Here is a 17715-nt window from a genome sequence, read left to right as displayed (position 1 = left end):
GGAACAGAGGTGAATAAGGCTGGTGAGGTAAAAACCTTTGATTCTAGGAAACTAAGATGAGTCAGTGGCTTTGGGAGCCCTGAATGGAAAGGGAAGTGTTTTTCCACTGTGTGTATTTCTTGCCCACTGGGTGTGAGCTAGGATTAAAGATAATAGCCTACCACTTCTTGGCTCTGTTGTTTCATTACCGTCTGTCCAAATCAAATGTGAACCTGCATGGGCCAGGCAGCTGTGATTGTGGCCATGGCTATTGGCTTTACGCTATTCATTGCCATTTTATTGTTCATGTTTTTCTTCCCCTCTTCTTCTTCTTAAAGACTATATTTTGACATTTTATGTAACACTGGCTTTGTGGTGATGAACTACCAAAGATCATCTACTTTTCCCCTAAGTTCACAGAAACCAGTGTTTTGAACTCTGCATCTAGTAGCCTCCTTGTCTCTATTTTGTTCTTTTTCTGTAGTTCTTTTCTGTTCTTTCATTAGGGACATGTTTTTTTGTTTTTGTTTTTTACAGCTTTCTTGTGTTTGTTTCTATATATTAGGTAGAGCTGCTACAGCTCCCAGACTTGGTAGAATGGCCTAATCTAGTAGGTGTCCTGTAGAATACAATAGCACAGCTTCTCCCCTCACCTGAGCTGGGCACTCCAGGTGCAATGCACTCTCCTTCCCCCCTATGGGATGTGTACACCCTCCTCTTAGAGCTGAGCCTTGATTGATTTTGACATGTCAATGAGAGGGATTCACTCCCAATCCACTGGTTGCAAGGACTGACTTTGATCACCAACCATAAAGGAAGATCAGTTGTGCAGGGGTCCATCTCAGAGAGTAGGACTTACTTTGGTGGAGATCTTGTGGCTGCTCAGTCTACCCGTTAAATGTGTCCCTTGTGGGGGTAGTTAGGTGGTACTTTGCTGTGGTCTGAAGCTGTCCACTGGGTGCACTAGCTCTGAGAGGTGCAGGCTAACATCAGTGCCATCTATGTTTTACCTGGGGCCCCCTGGCATGAGCTACAAAGTGATCTGCAGATGGCTGCTATTCGTGCTGGTCTTAGAGGTTTCCAGGCAAGGATAAACTGCAAACCAAGGCTGGCTGCTGCTAGTGCTGGTTTGGTGAGAGGGACAGGGCATGTTAAAGCTGATGCTGCTTGTTTGAAAGATTTTAGGAAAGTCTGAAGCATGAGCCAAGACAGGCCATTCATATGGAAATGTCACTGGAAACAGCTTGGGTGGGCCTGCAAGTTGGGTGGGAGAGGGCCTCAGGGAATCACCAGTAGGGGACATACAATGTTAGCTAGATTGATGGAGACTCAGATATGGCGCCTGCCTGCCATCTCTGTGGGCAGGGCTAAGAAAAGAAACAATGACCTCTGCCAGCACTTTTGTCTGGCAGAAAGCTGTCCCCTTGATGCCAGACAACTCTATTACTCTTTGTATGTTCCTGGCTCCTTTTAAGCTGCTGTCCCAGTGCTGGAGCTCAGAGGGAGTGAGTATAAGTCCATGCACGGGTTCTTTAAGAGGAACCGCCTGGGACTCCTGCAGCTCTCCGTCTTGCTCAGCCACAATCCCTGCTGGTTTTGCAGCCAGCAGTTATAGGGACTCCTCCTTCTGGCTCTGGAACCCTGGGCTGAGGTGCCTGGTATAGGGTTGAGACCCCTTGCTTCTCAGTGGGGACCTCTGCAGCTGAGATATTCCCTTTGAAATCTGCCACATGTGAGTGTGAGCACCAGCTTGTTCCATGTCTCCTCTCCTCCTGCCAGTTGATGTGGCTTCTTCTTTAAGTTCCTAGTTGTAAGACTTTCATCTAGCTAGATTTCAGGTGGTTCTGAATGATGGCTGTTCTGTGGGTTAGTTGTAATTTTGATGTGGTTGTGGGCTGGTTGGAGTACCACGTTTATTGATGCCTTCATTTTCATCAAAAGTCCTCAACATTTTAATTTTCTTTATAACAGGTCAGTTTGGCTCATCGGTGGCTTCATACTTCCTCTTCATGAGATGGATGTATGGAGTAAATATGGTTCTCTTCGTATTGACATTTGGCCTCATTATGTTGCCAGAGGTAAGACTGAATCTGACTTCCAGTTTATAAAAACAAATGCTGCAACTAGTTTCTCTTGCAATTACTCTCCTAGAAAAGCTCTTTTTTCTTTAAATGTAGAACAACTAACTGGCTACATCCACCCATACAGTCATGGTATTTGTGGCAAAGTTAATCTTCAAAATGGTGCCTATGGGTTAAAAGTCCAAATCCTTGCTGCAGAGGGTGCATGAGCTTCCTAAAATCACATGTAAAATGTCATCTGTATGTTTACATTTACATTTTTATATAGAAAGGTTCTTGGCTTCTGTCAGATTCCCAAGATGGTTATAAGTGCAATACATTTTAATTTCTTCCACTTAGTGAGACTCACAACAAATTTATGAGGTAGACTATTTGTTTTCTCACTTAAAAAAGTGTGAGAATGCAGTCCATAATGCTTATTGGCTTCTGCTAGCATTCCAGAGTGAATTTTTTTTTTTTTTTAAGTTTGTAAAGCCTGTAGCCATGGCCACCATCACAGCTGCCTGGCCCATGCAAGTTCGCATTTGATTCGGACAGACAGTAATGAAACAACAGAGCCAAGAACTGGTGGGCCATTAGCTTTAATCCTACCTTGTACCCAGCGGGCAAGAAATACACACAGTGGGAAAACACTTCCCTTTCCATTCAGGGCTCCCAAAGCCACTGACTTATCCGAGTTTCCTAGAATCAAAGGTTTGTACCTCACCAGTCTTACTCACCTCTGTTCCCCATCTCCTTCTCTCTGCACAAACTCTGTACTAACTGGCTTCTCCTTTAGCATTCGCCATCTTGGCTGCTTCTCCTCTCTTCCCACGTGGCCTTTCTCTGCTCTGCTCCAGCATGGGCTCCTCTGCCCCATTTTATAGTGTAGAAATCAACATCTTTAATCCAATATACAAACAAGGAAGTCTCTGATACAAAGTCACTTATCTGAGGCATAATTGGGATTCCTCGTAAGAGTGAACCACCCCCTAACATGCAACAGTCAAGGGTGTGGGGGAAAGCTTAGTCTTAAAACTAAGCCTTAGGCTATTAGGACCCTTCTTGCTTACAGCCTTTCCTCTACATCCACGCAAACAATAAGCGAGCAAACATATATATCATATTTACAAACTTATTTGACCAACAAAGTTGATCTGGGATTAAGATCCAAAAAAGATTTTATCTTTTGTCCCAAGATTTTGTACACCAATCCACTAGTTTGATAATCCCTGAGATAACCTGGGGATTCTACAGCTGTCTGGCTCATAGAAGACAGTGGACATAGAAGTCCTGTAGAGTTCATCTCCTAAGCAAAAACTTTTAGGCAATGCAACAGAATGTGAGTATTTTTATCTATTTCAAATTAACCTCAGCTTTATTTTTGTTCATCTCTGTTAAGAAACTAGAAACTTCAACGCTGGCTACCATGACACTCCTTAGTGTCAGACTCAGGATATCTATCCACGGAGGTTTATCAGTAGCATTTACTGTTTTCCCCACACCATGCTGCCTCCATGTGGAGAAAATGAAAGGTTGTAGCTTATTCGTTCTGACTCTACAAAACTGCAGAATCTCTAATAGTATGTAGTGGAGGGAGCTAATATGTGTTCAATTGGATATATTCCTATAACTTGGAAGCATATTGGCTTTGGATATTGTTTAACAGGTTGTGTTAGGTGCTGACGGGCATCCTGTTTTCTGGGCAATGATGACTAACTCCAGTAAAAGAGCAAAAGAGAATAGGTGTACACTTGGCGCTAACTTCACAGAACCATAGAGTCCAGGGCTGGTCACCTCATGATACCAAGTCTCCATTTTTCAGATCCTTCCACCTAGCAACCTCACTCAGTGTTTCTCTGGTTCATATACCCTTTTGCCCAAAGTTCCTGTGTTCCTGAGCAAACCATAGTCCTTCCAGTCCTCTGTGACCCCCAGCTTTGGGTGAAATAGAACTGGTAGAACTTTCCCTTTGTTCTGTTCAGTCCCAGGAAGCCAGAGGGGCAACTTGTATGGAAGGAGGGAGTAGAGGCTGATTTCCAGTCCTTGCCCAGTCAGGCTTTGCCCCATATTTCCATCCACATTCATTCTTAATCCCCCAGCCCCAGGGAAGGAAAATTTTTATCTCGTGTAAGAAGCATCTGCTTGGCAAGCCACGCATGTACCCTGGGACTAGCGAAGTGCTTTTTCCAGTTCTCACCAAGTCTCCTATACGATAGTATTCTTGCCCCCTTACTGGATGGCTCTGACCCTAATAACTTCTTTTCTAATCTGCTAGCACAAGATCAAGGCAGTAAATGTGAATTAATGGTGAGGCAGGTCTCATAATCATGGGGCGGTGAATCTTCCCTCTGTTATCACTATCAAATTCTGAGTGATTTCTTTTGAGAATCTTCTTTCTTGACATGAAGGAGAGCTTCTTCTTCTACCCCATATAAGGATGTGGGGAGTATTGTTGTCTAGAATACTAAAGTTCCCCCAAAGGCCACTTCAGTCTTTTCCAGACATCCCCTGAATGAGACCAGTTTTGGGTTTTGTTTTTTCTCTTTTTTTTCCAAGTGAGAGGAGGGGAAATAGAAAGACAGATTCCCGCATGTGCGCTGACTGGGATCCATCTGGCAACCCTTGTCTGAGGCCAATGCTCTGCCCATCTGGGGTCATGCTTGCAAATGATCTATTTTTAGTGCTGAAGGCAGGCACTCCATTGAGCCATCCTCAGTACCCGGCCAATGAACTAATGGCTGCTGGAGGGGAAGAGAGAGATAGAGAGAAAGGAGAAAGGGAGGGGTGGAGAAGCAGTTGGGTGCTTCTCCTATTTGCCCTGACTAGGAATCAAACCCAAGACATCCACACTCTGGGCCGACACTCTATCACTAAGCAAACCAGTGAGGGCGGAGACCAGTTTGAAGGTAGTGGTGGGTAACCTTCTGCACAGCATGGTTGGCCCAACTACTGGTGTTCCACTGAACTCAGAATGCAGGATCTTTAACACTCCTTTTGCTTTTAACTCTGAGTTTAATAGTAGATTCCCAGGAAATGGGACCCCACATGTAGATCCAGAGTCCTCATGAAAAGGCTTCAGAAGTGCTTTTAAACAAAATGATTTGTGATCACATGTGTGCTTCAGACTTTCTTTCCAATTGTTAACAGCTTTCTTTGCTTTTTCATATAGTACCTCTGGGGTTTGCCATATGGCAGTATACCTAGAAAAACAGTTCCCAGAGCTGAAGAGGCGTCTGCAGCAAATTTTGGTGTATTGTATGACTTCAACGTAAGTATCTCTAGACCACTGCATTGGGAGGAGAATATATATTTCATTATTCTGAAACTCCATGGCTTCCTTTGCTGGGGCTGATGAAAGTCTTAACAGAGATGTTTTTGTCCCTGTTAGAAAAAGAAAGAAAGAAAGAAAGAAAGAAAGAAAGAAAGAAAGAAAGAAAGAAAGAAAGAAAGAAAGAAAGAAAGAAAGAAAAAATGTGAATAGGATTTAGGAATATGATAATACGATTCAATGGGAACATAGATTACTGAATGAAGGTGAGCTCAGAGTTCAAAGACTTCAAGCAAATATTCTTAACTCTGGCTTTGAAAAAGAACAAAGAAAAAGTTTGCAAAAGTGATTTTTGGAAAATCTTGTTGGGTTCTTAGGAAATTAGAGCTTTTTCATTACCTATTAACCTCTTCACTTCCTAAACAAGTCTATTTAGTATTACTGAATAGTCAATATCAAATAAAGCTAAATACTAAATACCAAGCAATACTAAATTTTAATTTATAAATAATACTAAAATGAGGGTCACTTGATTATGGTACCCAAATGAGGATTACTCCATTGTAGTACTTTGAGCTTCTCTGGGTGGGGTTTATTATTGTGGTAGAGACTCATCCCTGTCCATTGAAAAATTATTTCCTCAAGTCTGTGACACATGTTCTTCTTAGAATAGTGACCAGTCTGGAGATTTTGAAAGTGTTGAGGGTGGAAAAGTAGCCAGGTAAAGATTGGGAAATTGATGAGTCAAGGATTTATTGAAAAGTAGTAAATGAGAATAAAATCTTGCATTGACTGGGGAATGAAGAAAGGAGAGAAAAAACAATAAGCAGTGTTAATATTCGTAGAGTTACTATGTCTATTTCCCAGATGTTTTGAATTCTGTTCTCAACCCCTTCAACTTGTGAGCTTCCTAATAGGGGACATACCTGCTGCATCTTCTCTGACACCCTTATATCCTCAGCCAGTAGAGGCTTAGTGAATCCTGTTGATTGGCAATCTGAGTAAGGGGGAGCATATGTAGAACCTTGAGATAAGAACCACAGAAATTAATGTAGGCACACCATACCAGAAAATGTGAGCTTTAGGAACGTTCCCAGTCTGAGAGTAAACAAGGAAAAAGGGAGAATAAGCACAGTGGTGGAAACCCACTCCATGACATCTGGAATCTTAAATCACCCCTGTTGGCATTTTCATTTCAATTCAGCATTTATTATGGAATATAAATATGTGCTGGTTTTACAAAGATGAATGTGACATGATTCTCGACCTCGAGGTACTCATGACAGAAGAAGAAAGATACAGAAGCAACTAGTATGTGATCAATATGTTATGTGCTGAGTTAGCAAAATGAAGAAAAAGAACCTGGGAGCTCGAGGAAGTGGGTGACATTTTGCTTGGGAAAGTCTGGGTTCCCTAGAGTACCTGGCCTCTGAGTTAGCTTTTCCTTCTTAACCTTTATTTCCCCTTTCTATTATTTCTGACTTCTCCCACCTCTCTCTCTTCCTCCTTACCAGCCTCTCTTACTTAAATTTCAAAAACTAAAATTATTACTATGCTTCCCTGAAACTCTTTTGGTTTCTTATAATACACTTCAAGTCCAGGTAATAATAAGAATAACTAATAATATCATTGACATTTCCTGATGTTTGGTCATATTAGAGAAAAAGAGAACTAAAGAGATAAACAAAAGGCTTTTTGACATTTAAACATATTTCTGAAGTGTAAGCATATATACATGTATCCAATAACTGAAATTAAAAGTTTGGGGAAAAAAATGAACATTTTAGACTTGAAAGATATGAATCAGTTGTGAAAGATAAAGAAGAAGGTGGCTTCTACAATATTCAGTTTCCTTTATCATTTTAAGCCTGCCTGAAAAGGATTCTAAGGGAATGAGAGAATGTCAAAAGGTCAAGACAAAATAAAGGTGATATTACTCAGTTATAGGCTTTTAAAATTTTTCCTCAGACTGAAACCACTCAATTGTTTGACATGTATCAGAAAATACAAGATTTTTAGAGATAGAAGTTTCCTTATAGATTTTCTATCCCATGTCCCACATTATAAAGTTAGGGAAACTGAGCCACAGAAACATGTTCAGGATCTTATGGCTAATGAGTGACTCTTTTTCTAGTGCTCTTTCTATGTCCTGTTCCTCTCAGTAATTTTCCTGCGTTCATTTCCAACAGACTTCTCACTGAATGTTCCTGGAACACAGACTGGCTCATTTAATACTATATCTTCCTCATAAAGGGAGAAGAAGTAGTTGAAACAGTTGGATCCCATTTTCACCTTTTATAGTAAACATGCAATTCCCAAATTAGCTTCTCAAATAAAAGGACAGGTTTGATACTTATTCTTGCCTGAGGCCTTTACTTGGTCATCTGAACAATTACCTCATAAAGAATGAGATGATCTAAGTGGGCAGCCCAGGATTCCATTATCATGCCATCATGGAGGAAATCAGTGACCAAACATCCTTGAGATCACTGAGAACTCAGGATTCTGCACTTCCAGAAATGCCAGGCCAAAAGACATGTTTCAGGCCCAGGACAGAGATGACTGGTGCCTGAACAGTCTAACTGGGCCATGGATTGATTTGCTGCATCTAAGAAGATTAATGTGCTAGCTTAGCTAAGTAATGCCATACAGATACACAAGAAGAGAAGCAGAAAAGATTTATAGAACATGGTTAATGTTCTATAAAGCATAACCTTTTTGGTAGAGTAGGCTGTAATATGGGAAGGGTTAGAAAAACCTTTAGGATGGAGGTGGGGGAGGTTGTAAGCAATTGCTTCTTTGTTGAGCTTTATGTTGGAAACATGAGACTTTCCCCTAACTCTTCTCCCACAAGGAGTAATTCCTTGGAAGCTGTGTTGTCACTTAGAACCATGTATCAGACTTGTCCAAATTCCCTTTAATTAATAGCAGACAAGTATCATTTGATATATGCTAAGTCAGTCAGTCTTATGGCTTCTCGAGGTCACCATTTACAAAGCACCATATTTTTAATCCTTTTATTGACTAGCTAGTGATTGATCTTACTGATCAGGGGGAAATATATTTTATGAAAATAGTAGGAACTAGGGAGATTATCTCATAGATATGCTATGAATCAAATTAGCAGAAATGGTATCATTTGAAGCTGTTAAATTAGAAGAAGGAGTTTAAGTCAGTAAGAAGATTCATGTTTTGGCAAGATACTTGCAGATACAAGGATAATGTAGAAATAGTAAAGTGGAAGAGGCTATATAGTTTTGATATTCTTGTAGGGAGAGAGAGGGAGGAACTGAGGTAGAATCTGGAAGGAGATTGAGCTGATCTCAGTGAAATCACATGGATAAAGATTTTAGTTGTAAACAAAGGGAAATGCATTTGGCTTTCCAGCTTGAGGGCATCTTGTACAGTATATATGGAGAAATAGGGCATCAGCTTTTTCTCCCCCTTTCTGCTGGTCTTCACAGATATGGGAGTTGAGGGAAGCTCTGTTGGGCAGGAAGGGAAAATGAACACCTATAAATGTGTTAATCAGGCCCATATTTTATATTTTATGACCCTTCAAGACAAAGATCAATAGTCATTATTGAAGGAATTGGGACTCAGAAAAGTAAGTTTGCCAAAAACAGTACTTATAATTAGACGAGACACAGAGATTCAAGCTAAAATGTGGCTGACTTTAAAGTCAAATCGTTTTACTCTAATATATCATTCAAGGCCTACTACTTTGCCCTGCCCACCTTGCCAGGTCCAGCTCCTTTGTGAGGTCTGTACATGAGGAAGACTGTCCCAGACATTCTGAATGTTAACGAATAGCAGTTCAGTTCCTTATTTTACCAGCATCACCAGTTCTTTTAAGTAATGATTTTCCAAAGTGATAGCGTCTCCTCTTAGACATATCTCAGCTGTCTTAAGTTCCTTCATTTCTTTATATACTGACCACATTTAGAAGAGATACTTTTTATGAGTTATATGTGGAATAACATATCTTTTTTTAGGAGTATTTCAGCAGTTCAAATGCATCTTTATTTTCAAGGAATCCTTTGGAAAGGGGCAAATCATTTTAGGTTTCCTAAACTAACCAAAACAACATTAGTTGCAGCAGCAGTAAAGGGCAGACAGCATTGGAGAGATAGAAGACTATCAAACCATGTGGAACCTTCTAGAATCTAGGCCATGATAATTTTTTTTCTAGAGAAATTAAAAATAATTTAAGTGGGTAGTAGGTGGAAAATGGCATTATCAGATTTAGATTTTGAAAATCTCAACAGAATGGAGAAAGACAAGATGAATGTGACACTCAGGGACAGTCTATCATTATGACCAAGTAGGAGACTAAGACTGTTTGGAAGAGCTCAATTTACCTGGGTGGAATTTGCTGATATGTAAATATTAGCTGTCCCTAGATTAAAGACTGAGGCATTGAGTTAAATTAGAACATTATAAATTATTAATTATAAGTAATTTTATAAATTGTATTATATAATACAAATAGCACCAAATCATGAATACAATACATCTACTGTGAGAAATAAATTATTTAAATTTATAAACATATGAAAGCAATTTAGTAAAACATTTATCCTATATTCTAGTCTCATATATGCTAGTATACATTACACTGGGGAACAAAATTTTTGTTACATCTACAAAAACACTTGTTCTTACCTAATTCGAGTGTGCTAATCTCAAATCTGATATTAGTTTTTCTCTGTAAGCTACAGTTTTTTTTTGAAAATCAAGATTTTAGGTTTTCACCTTATTGTAAAATTTTCAACATTGAGTTTAACATAATGAAGTAGAATGTCTTCTTGGGCATTATCTTTGTGAAAATATAATAATTTATATAATGCAGTAAATATACGAATACACTAAAAGACATGATTGCATCAAAATCTGTCTACAGTTTAAAAATAGAACATATTAAAACAATCATAAAATTTGCGCAAAACTTATTTAAATTTTATTCAATTGAGGCAAAAATTTGCGTTTGTAGCTCTTGCGTTTGTGTACTTGTTGAGGACAATCTCGTTTGATGCTCCAGCATAGTCTGCTCATCACAACAGCTCCAAGATTTTTAGGAAACTTATCAAGGTGACTGTTCAGGAGGTGAATCTTAACACTCATGTTACATCCAATGTCACAGAAAGCGAACAGCATCCTTTGAACCAGAAGTTCATAGTTTTCTGCTTTTTTGTTGCCAAGGAAGTCCTTTGTAACTGCCACAAAAGACTGCCATGCAGCTTTCTCCTACTTATTCATCTTCCTGGCAAATTCTTTGTCATGTATGAGGGTTCAAATTTGAGGTCCATCGAATACACTTGCTTTTATCTTCTCAAAAGACAAGGCAGGAAAAGCAGAAATAATATGTTGAAAGCATTCACTTTCTCTATTCAAAGCCTGAACAAACTGCTTTATTAAGCCAAGTTTGATGTGAAGTGGGGAGGAAATGATTCTGTCTTGATTAACTACGGGTTTATTCATAATATTTTGCATCCCTACTTCCAGATCTTCACGTTTCGGCCACTCCTTATGTGTCCAGTGTTTCTCCCAAGCTCAGCTGTCCCACAAACACAGAAAGAAAGCAAGAATAGTTCTTGAAACCTCTCTGTTGTCCTAGCAGGAAATTTATCATTTTGAGATCTACCCAAATGATCCAGTTATGCTCCTTATACTTCAGAAAGTCGAGGACAATTTTTGTCATTATAATCTTCTCGCAGATGAGTTGAATAACCAATTGGAACCGCTGCATAAACATTACCGTTGTGTAGGAGAACACATTTCAGACTCCATTTAGAGCTGTCAAGAAATAGTCATCATTCTGTTGGACTGTAAGTGGTAACACCTAGCTGGCTGAGAAGACTACTGATATCATGACAGTAAATAAAGTGTTTGTCTTCAGAAAAAAAGTCCACAAAAATTTGTTCACACTTCCTGAAATGGGATACTTTAGCTGACTGGTGAAGTACATTCTTTTCTTGAAGACTTGAGGCTAATAACTCAGCTGCTTTTCTTGATAGGCCCAAATCTCTTACTAAGTCATTCAATTTGGGTTGGCTAAACTGCTGAGGGGTTAATGACTGCTTGGCATCAGAAGACCCTTCAGATTCTACAACCATTTCCTCATGCATCTTATCAAAATACACTTGATCACCATGTTCACTTTCTTCGTCCTTAGAAGAAAGATAACCTTTGAAAACTGGAACCGGGAGTGTCTCAGAGTCTGGGAAGCTCGTATTGCTGAAGGAATATTAGGATATGCGATCATATGCTGTTTTTTCTTGCTGATGCCCTTTGTATGCATCAGACAGAAATAACAGTCACTGCTGTGGTTCTTAGGTTCATGCTAAACCATGGGAATACCAAAAGGCATTCCTTTGTGTTTTCCTCTTGTCCAGTCACGAAGCATTTTCTCACAATTACAACACACAATATGAGGAGCCCAATTCTTGTCTTGATCGCCAAGGGAAACTTGAAAATAGGCAATATATGCACATGTCACAAATGATGAAATATTGCGCCTTTGACGTTGAATTGTGAAATAGCCACATATATAACAGAAGGTATCAGGACTATTCTTACATTTACGCCTACTCAAAGAAGCCATGATTCAATCTTAAAACAAAATAAGGGGGTGTTTTTATCAGATAATAATTTTTTACATATAAAAACAACTACAATTATGTCAAAGTGATGTTTGTAAAACATTAATTGCCTTGTGGTTATGTTCAATCCAAGACTCGTTGCCCTTTACCTCCAATTTAAAAACCAATGCATACCATTAACTGTAACAAAAAGAAATTAAAATTGAATAAAAACTAGAGCATGCACCAAAAAATGGATTTTAGATTTGGGATCAGCGATGCAGGAATATATAGAAACAGTTTTAAAACCTCATGCAACAGAAAATGAAAAAAAAAATTGTTCCCCAGTGTCATGTGTTGATAAACTGTACTTGAAATTAATCACACTTGCTAACCTTAAATATTTGAAATAAAATGTATGCTACTTACATGGAATTGAAAACTTCTGAATTTATTTATTTTTCTAAGTAGTCTCAATATTTTCTCTACTTTTAAAAAATATTTTATTTGTTCAAAAACTCTTTCTTAAATTGATAATGCTAAGGGAATTCCAAGTATAAGCTGTGTCCCAATGACCACACCCATCTCTTTTCATGTGTGAATTCACAATGCTTCATTTTGCATGATGTCAAAGAATTTAATGGGCAGATTTACAAGTCTGAGCATTACAATCCCCCAATAATACAATGCTTTTAATGTCCACCTTGTGAAACAAAAGAAGACCAGTGTTTCTATTTTAGAAGAAATCACACATAGCAGCTCATTTCATAGCACTGAGATGTCTCATTTTGTAAAAGCTTTAGGCTGTTAGACAGTAGAAAACATTAAGGCATTTTGCCAGCTTAAGTATTTCTCACACTTTTTTGGTGTTTTGATTCATTAAATTCCAACATGAGATTGTCATGCTACTGTCTTGAATGATTTACTTCATTTTATTAAAATGGGAAGTGGACAGCAAAAAATTAAGAAAGGGCAGTTTAGATGAAAATTTAAAAGAAACTTAATCTAACTGAGGATTGCTAATGACCACCAGAAGCAATTTCTCTTTTCATTCAGTCATTCCACAGCACAAATCAAGGTGTCAGGTGCTGGGAATAAAAAGATCACTAATATATAATATAATCCCTGACCATAGGGACCTATGGTCTAATTGGATGTGCCATACAATGGGATAGTCTCAAACTAACAGATATGTGTCCTAGACACATGGAGGCACATGGAGGGAGGGTTTAGTGTTAAAGTTTACTGGAATCCAGAGAGGATCTAGTAAACAGGAACTCTATTTCCCATGCAAATTCTGAATGATTTGTTCGGAAAGGAGAGGTAAGAAGAGGGAACCTTGACTGTGACAGTGAGGTATCCACAAACCAGCAAGGGGAAGGGAGGCAGCAGCCCTGTCACCTGTCAGGGATGGAGGCAGAGGTATGAGGAACCAGCACAGAGATGGACACTAAGAGAAATTGTCTACTGTTTACTTCACAGCTTCAATGTTTGTTGCCAGGTAGAATTTTATTCCATCTACTGAAAACTAGATCTAAGGTTCTGCCTAGCTTTCTCTTCATAATCAATGTGCTCCCTTGTTAAGAGCCATATAGCATCTGTTTCATAACTCTCGATCAGGGTTGTAGCAAAAGGAAAGGCAGCTCAGAGGTGAGCAGAGCGTTAGGAGGAAGCTTGCTGAGTCTGATCGGAGAGAAGGAGGGTGGCCGTGGCTGGATTTCAGCGTGTAGCCCGTAAGTGCCAGGCTGACTGCTCTTGTGATGTTAGTTAAGCTTTATTTTGGGTGTTGTTAGCCTGTCACTTCTTGCTTCTCTCCTGTGTCCTACTCTATCAGATATGGTGGCATTATCTCTCTTTCATCCATGGTTGAAATTTTTTATTTTTAACACTAAGGTGTAAATGACTGATAACAGCTCAAAAAGAAGTAAAAATATACCTGGACTGGTATAATACCCCCTCACATCTTAGCAGGCATGCAAATTACAGCTTCCTTAACAGTTTTGACTTTGTGATTTTTTTTTCCCCAAAATAATGATCTGACAATACCTGTAAATATAAAGTTGCTAAGGATGTTAAAACTCATTTATCATCCTGGGGACAGAGTGTTTTTTTTCCTCTACTTGTTGTCATGAGCAACTCCAAAGGGATGGAGTCCTAATATAATTTCAGGTGATAGGTGCTTATGAAGAGGTTACTTTGCATGCAGAGATTTTTCCAGGGCCTCCATAATCCAGTCTTCTTCTCCATCTACATATAGTGTTTGGCAAATAGTAAGTACTCCGTAAAAGTTAGTTAACTAAATTAATACATGAGTTGTTTCCTAGCAACTACATCAAAACATTTTCTTTTCTTGTTGAAGGGTGTTTGATGACTATAGCCTAGACCAGCTGCAACATTCAAACAGAAATTAGAGTCTTAATAGATGATGTGGAAGTATGGAACCCAGAGTTGGACAGGAATCTTCTGCACTCACTTGAAACTTGGCACTGCTGCAGTTTCTTTGTCACCAGTTTCAGGGTGGGAGAGTGCTCCCACGTGGGAAGCCGTGCGTGCTGACATGGAAACCAAATAGAACCTTGGCTAGGCTCGGAGTCATTGCTATTTTAGTCGATTCCAGATGTCTGCTGTTGGAGTTTTAAGAAAAGAAGAAAAAAAAATGTGTGGAGTTTTAAGAAAAGGTGGAAAAAAAAATGTGTGATCCAGCTGGGTGGAAGGGGAGGAGTGAACCCTTTTAAAGCCTTTCAACTTGTGTTTAAAACCACCCCTCAGGATGGATTGGATAAAGCTTTTTAAAATTGCGCTCTTCAGTAGAACAAGTTTCATTTACACGATTGACTGCATATGTGGTAACAGGCAAAGTGCAGAAGCCTTTGTAAAATAATCAGAATTCCAACAACAGGACCGTTACCACTTTGAAAGTGATTAACATGTATGAAGTGCCAGTCACTGAACATATGTTGACTGGAACATATGCCAGACAAGTTCTAGCTGCCCCAGTAGCTATTGGGCTAAACTGACAAGTTCAACAGATGTTTGTTATATATCTCCTTTCTCTTTTCATGCTATTTTAAAGGTGTTTTTAATCCTAATACTGTCATTATGAATTAGAAAAAGATGTCAGGGTGTAATGCTTATGATTATGGAGATGAGATACTCTGAAATCTTTGCAAAAGGGGTACCTGGGTCTTTCCCAAGAAGCCCTAACACCCCCAGAAACCAATCCAGCGCTCTAGGTAAAAAGTGCCCACTGAGTTGGTAGGGTTTCCATGTCTCCTTGTTTTATTGGGGAGGGATGACACAAGCATGATACAAGACCTGGTAGGCAAAGACAACACAGGAGAAGCAGAATACCACTGTGGTTTGGTATGTGGGATTTGAATTGGACAGACCTCGTTCCAGTTCAGGTTCAGACCCTGTCATTTGGTAGCTGTGTGAACTTGGATAAGTCATTTCACATCTCTAAGGCTCAGTTATTGTTTTTTTTTTTTTATCTGAGTTGGGCAGGAAAGTGTGTGTGTGTGTGTGTGTGTGTGTGTGTGTGTGTGTGTGTGGTAAATAACACCCACTCCCTGTCCAACCAGGTTGTGCATTAACCAGAAATAAGGCAAAGGTGGAGGTCAATATATCACCTTTATTATTGTTAAGGCAGATATTAAAGAATGTGATATCTTTTTATGGGCAAGCGGGCTTCACAGCCAGGCATTTCTACCCAGTAGCCGAGACCAGGACAGGCCTCCTCTACATAGCATATGCTCTCTCAGCGGAGCTCCAGCAGTGGCTCATATCGTGCCCATGGGCAGAGGGGAAGGCTGGGAGCATTACATTTATGGGTCTTTAGTGCATGGAAGAACACATCGAGAATTGAGGGAAGCTATTTCCCCAGACAACAGCAACTTCATTGGGTTCTCATGAGGATTCTGTGAGATGAAGTCAGGTTTTCAGCAAATGCTAATGTGCTCAACAAAATTTATTGATTGATATTATTACTGCAACCATTGTCCCCAAGCGTCGGGATGGTAGCAAGGAAAAAAGGGAAGAATCAGTTGCAGGAAATAATAGAAGAGTTTGTAAAATGAATGCCTTATAGTATGAGAAAAAAAAAAAAGCAATTCAGGATATCTTTAAACTAGACAAGAAGCCAAGAAAGAGCCTGTGTATGTCCCAGGTTTTGTTATTGTTCCCTGGGGACAAGAGGGCCAGTTTAAAGGTTCTGGACAGAGTAGAAGGAGATTGGATATTAGACAGCTGAGAGAAGCAGAGACATCACCTAGGTGAATGTGAAGGAAGATACCATGGAACCACGTGTACGGAAATCCTCCCAATGATTATTTTCCTGGGATGGCTTTTGGGTCTTGGACAATTGGACAATTCAGGTCTATTTGGTTTTCTACCTTGGACATGAGATTAGCCCACTTGCTTCCCCTATTTGAGGTTTCCACTATTTGTTTAACCCCAAATTTTCTCTTGGGGTTGGATTTATTATTTTCTTGAGGTGAAAAATGCAGATACAGGCAGATAAATCTCAAGAAACCACTCTGGTTATCTCTATCACTGCCATCTCATTCTGATCCTACTTAATCCCATGAAGTCTTCTGAGATTTTTCTGGAGATTTTTTTTTCCTGCTAATTTTTACAAAGTATTAAAAAAATAAATTTGCTACAAATTTTGAAAGCAATAGTTTTTCTAGATCTTTATTGGCCTCAGCTTTGAGCTAGGTATAATCTTTGTTTGAGGCAATTTTCTAAATTACTTCTCTTAATTCTTTCTTTGGAAATTAGTGTCCAGGACATTTCCTCTTCTACTTCGTTCTCTTCCACCCTTTCCTCTCCTACTTTCTCTCCTCCCTTATTCAGTAGTGGCTTCAAAGTTCCTGGCTTGGTATGAATGATGTTAAAGTCAGCCAGTTGGATTTTCTAAGATTCAAGGATGACTCACTTCACCTCAAGAGGAAGCCCCATATTGGCATGTTATTGTCTCCTCCCTTTATAAATCACAGTAAGTTTAAGTTTCTGTCAGAGACATGAAATCAGAGAGAAGCTGGGGAAGTAGATTTATAGTAATACAGAAACAATGCTTTTATGCTGAGAGTGAAAAGCACAGGGAACAAGAGAAAGAGAAAGATGAAAATACTGTAAAGTAGCATCAGAATATGCCAATGTTCTGATATGTTCCCCTCAGGTAGCTTGGGATGTGGCAATTCCAACCCCGGTGGGTAAGTTTTAGGAAGAACCTGTAATTACATAAATATACATGCTTATTACGGGAGAATGCTGGAATAGTCTTGGTGAACAGAAGGTTGTGAAGATTGCGTTCAATGTCATCTCACCTGTTCCTCACCTGAGCTAAGACACAGCTTCTGTGGTTGAAGAGAACCAATCTAATGTGGCGCAGGTGCCTGGAAGTGGAAAGCTGTCATAACAATATGAGGATTCATGTGTCAGATCCTCCTCCCAATGAAAGCAAGCTCTTAAAATTTTAAATCTAATGATACTATGCAGTTTTTAAAAATTGTATTGGGACATTGTTAATAAAATTATATAGGTTTTGGTGTACAATTCTATAATACATTATCTGTATATTGTATTGTATGTTCACCACCCCAAGTGAAGTCTCCTGCCATCAACATTTATCCCCTCTGTACTCCCTCCCCTCTCTTTTCCCCTTCATTCCCTCTGGCAATCACCATGTCTATGTCTAGGAGTATTTTTTCTTTTTGCTTAATCCTGTCACTTTTTTCACCCAATCTTGAAATTCCCCTCTTCTCTGACAGTTGTCAGTCTGTCCGCTATCTATTTCTATTTCGTTTAATAGTCTGTTTCTATT

General features: G+C 39.3%; 1 protein-coding gene across 1 annotated transcript in view; it reads left to right on the top strand.

Annotated features, from left to right (window-relative positions):
• TMC1 (transmembrane channel like 1) overlaps window positions 1–17715 on the top strand; it is a 162680-nt gene that overhangs the window by 104445 nt on the left and 40520 nt on the right. Inside the window, exons 8-9 of the mRNA XM_066362945.1 lie at window positions 1951–2057; window positions 5212–5310. Coding sequence (XP_066219042.1) covers window positions 1951–2057; window positions 5212–5310 — 206 coding nt within the window. The remainder of the gene's footprint in view (window positions 1–1950; window positions 2058–5211; window positions 5311–17715) is intronic.

The sequence above is a fragment of the Saccopteryx leptura genome, chromosome 2 (assembly GCF_036850995.1).
Source record: "Saccopteryx leptura isolate mSacLep1 chromosome 2, mSacLep1_pri_phased_curated, whole genome shotgun sequence".
Taxonomy (NCBI): Eukaryota; Metazoa; Chordata; class Mammalia; order Chiroptera; family Emballonuridae; genus Saccopteryx; species Saccopteryx leptura.
Note: the sequence above shows the minus strand (reverse complement) of the source record. Positions and strands in the feature narration are given on the sequence as shown.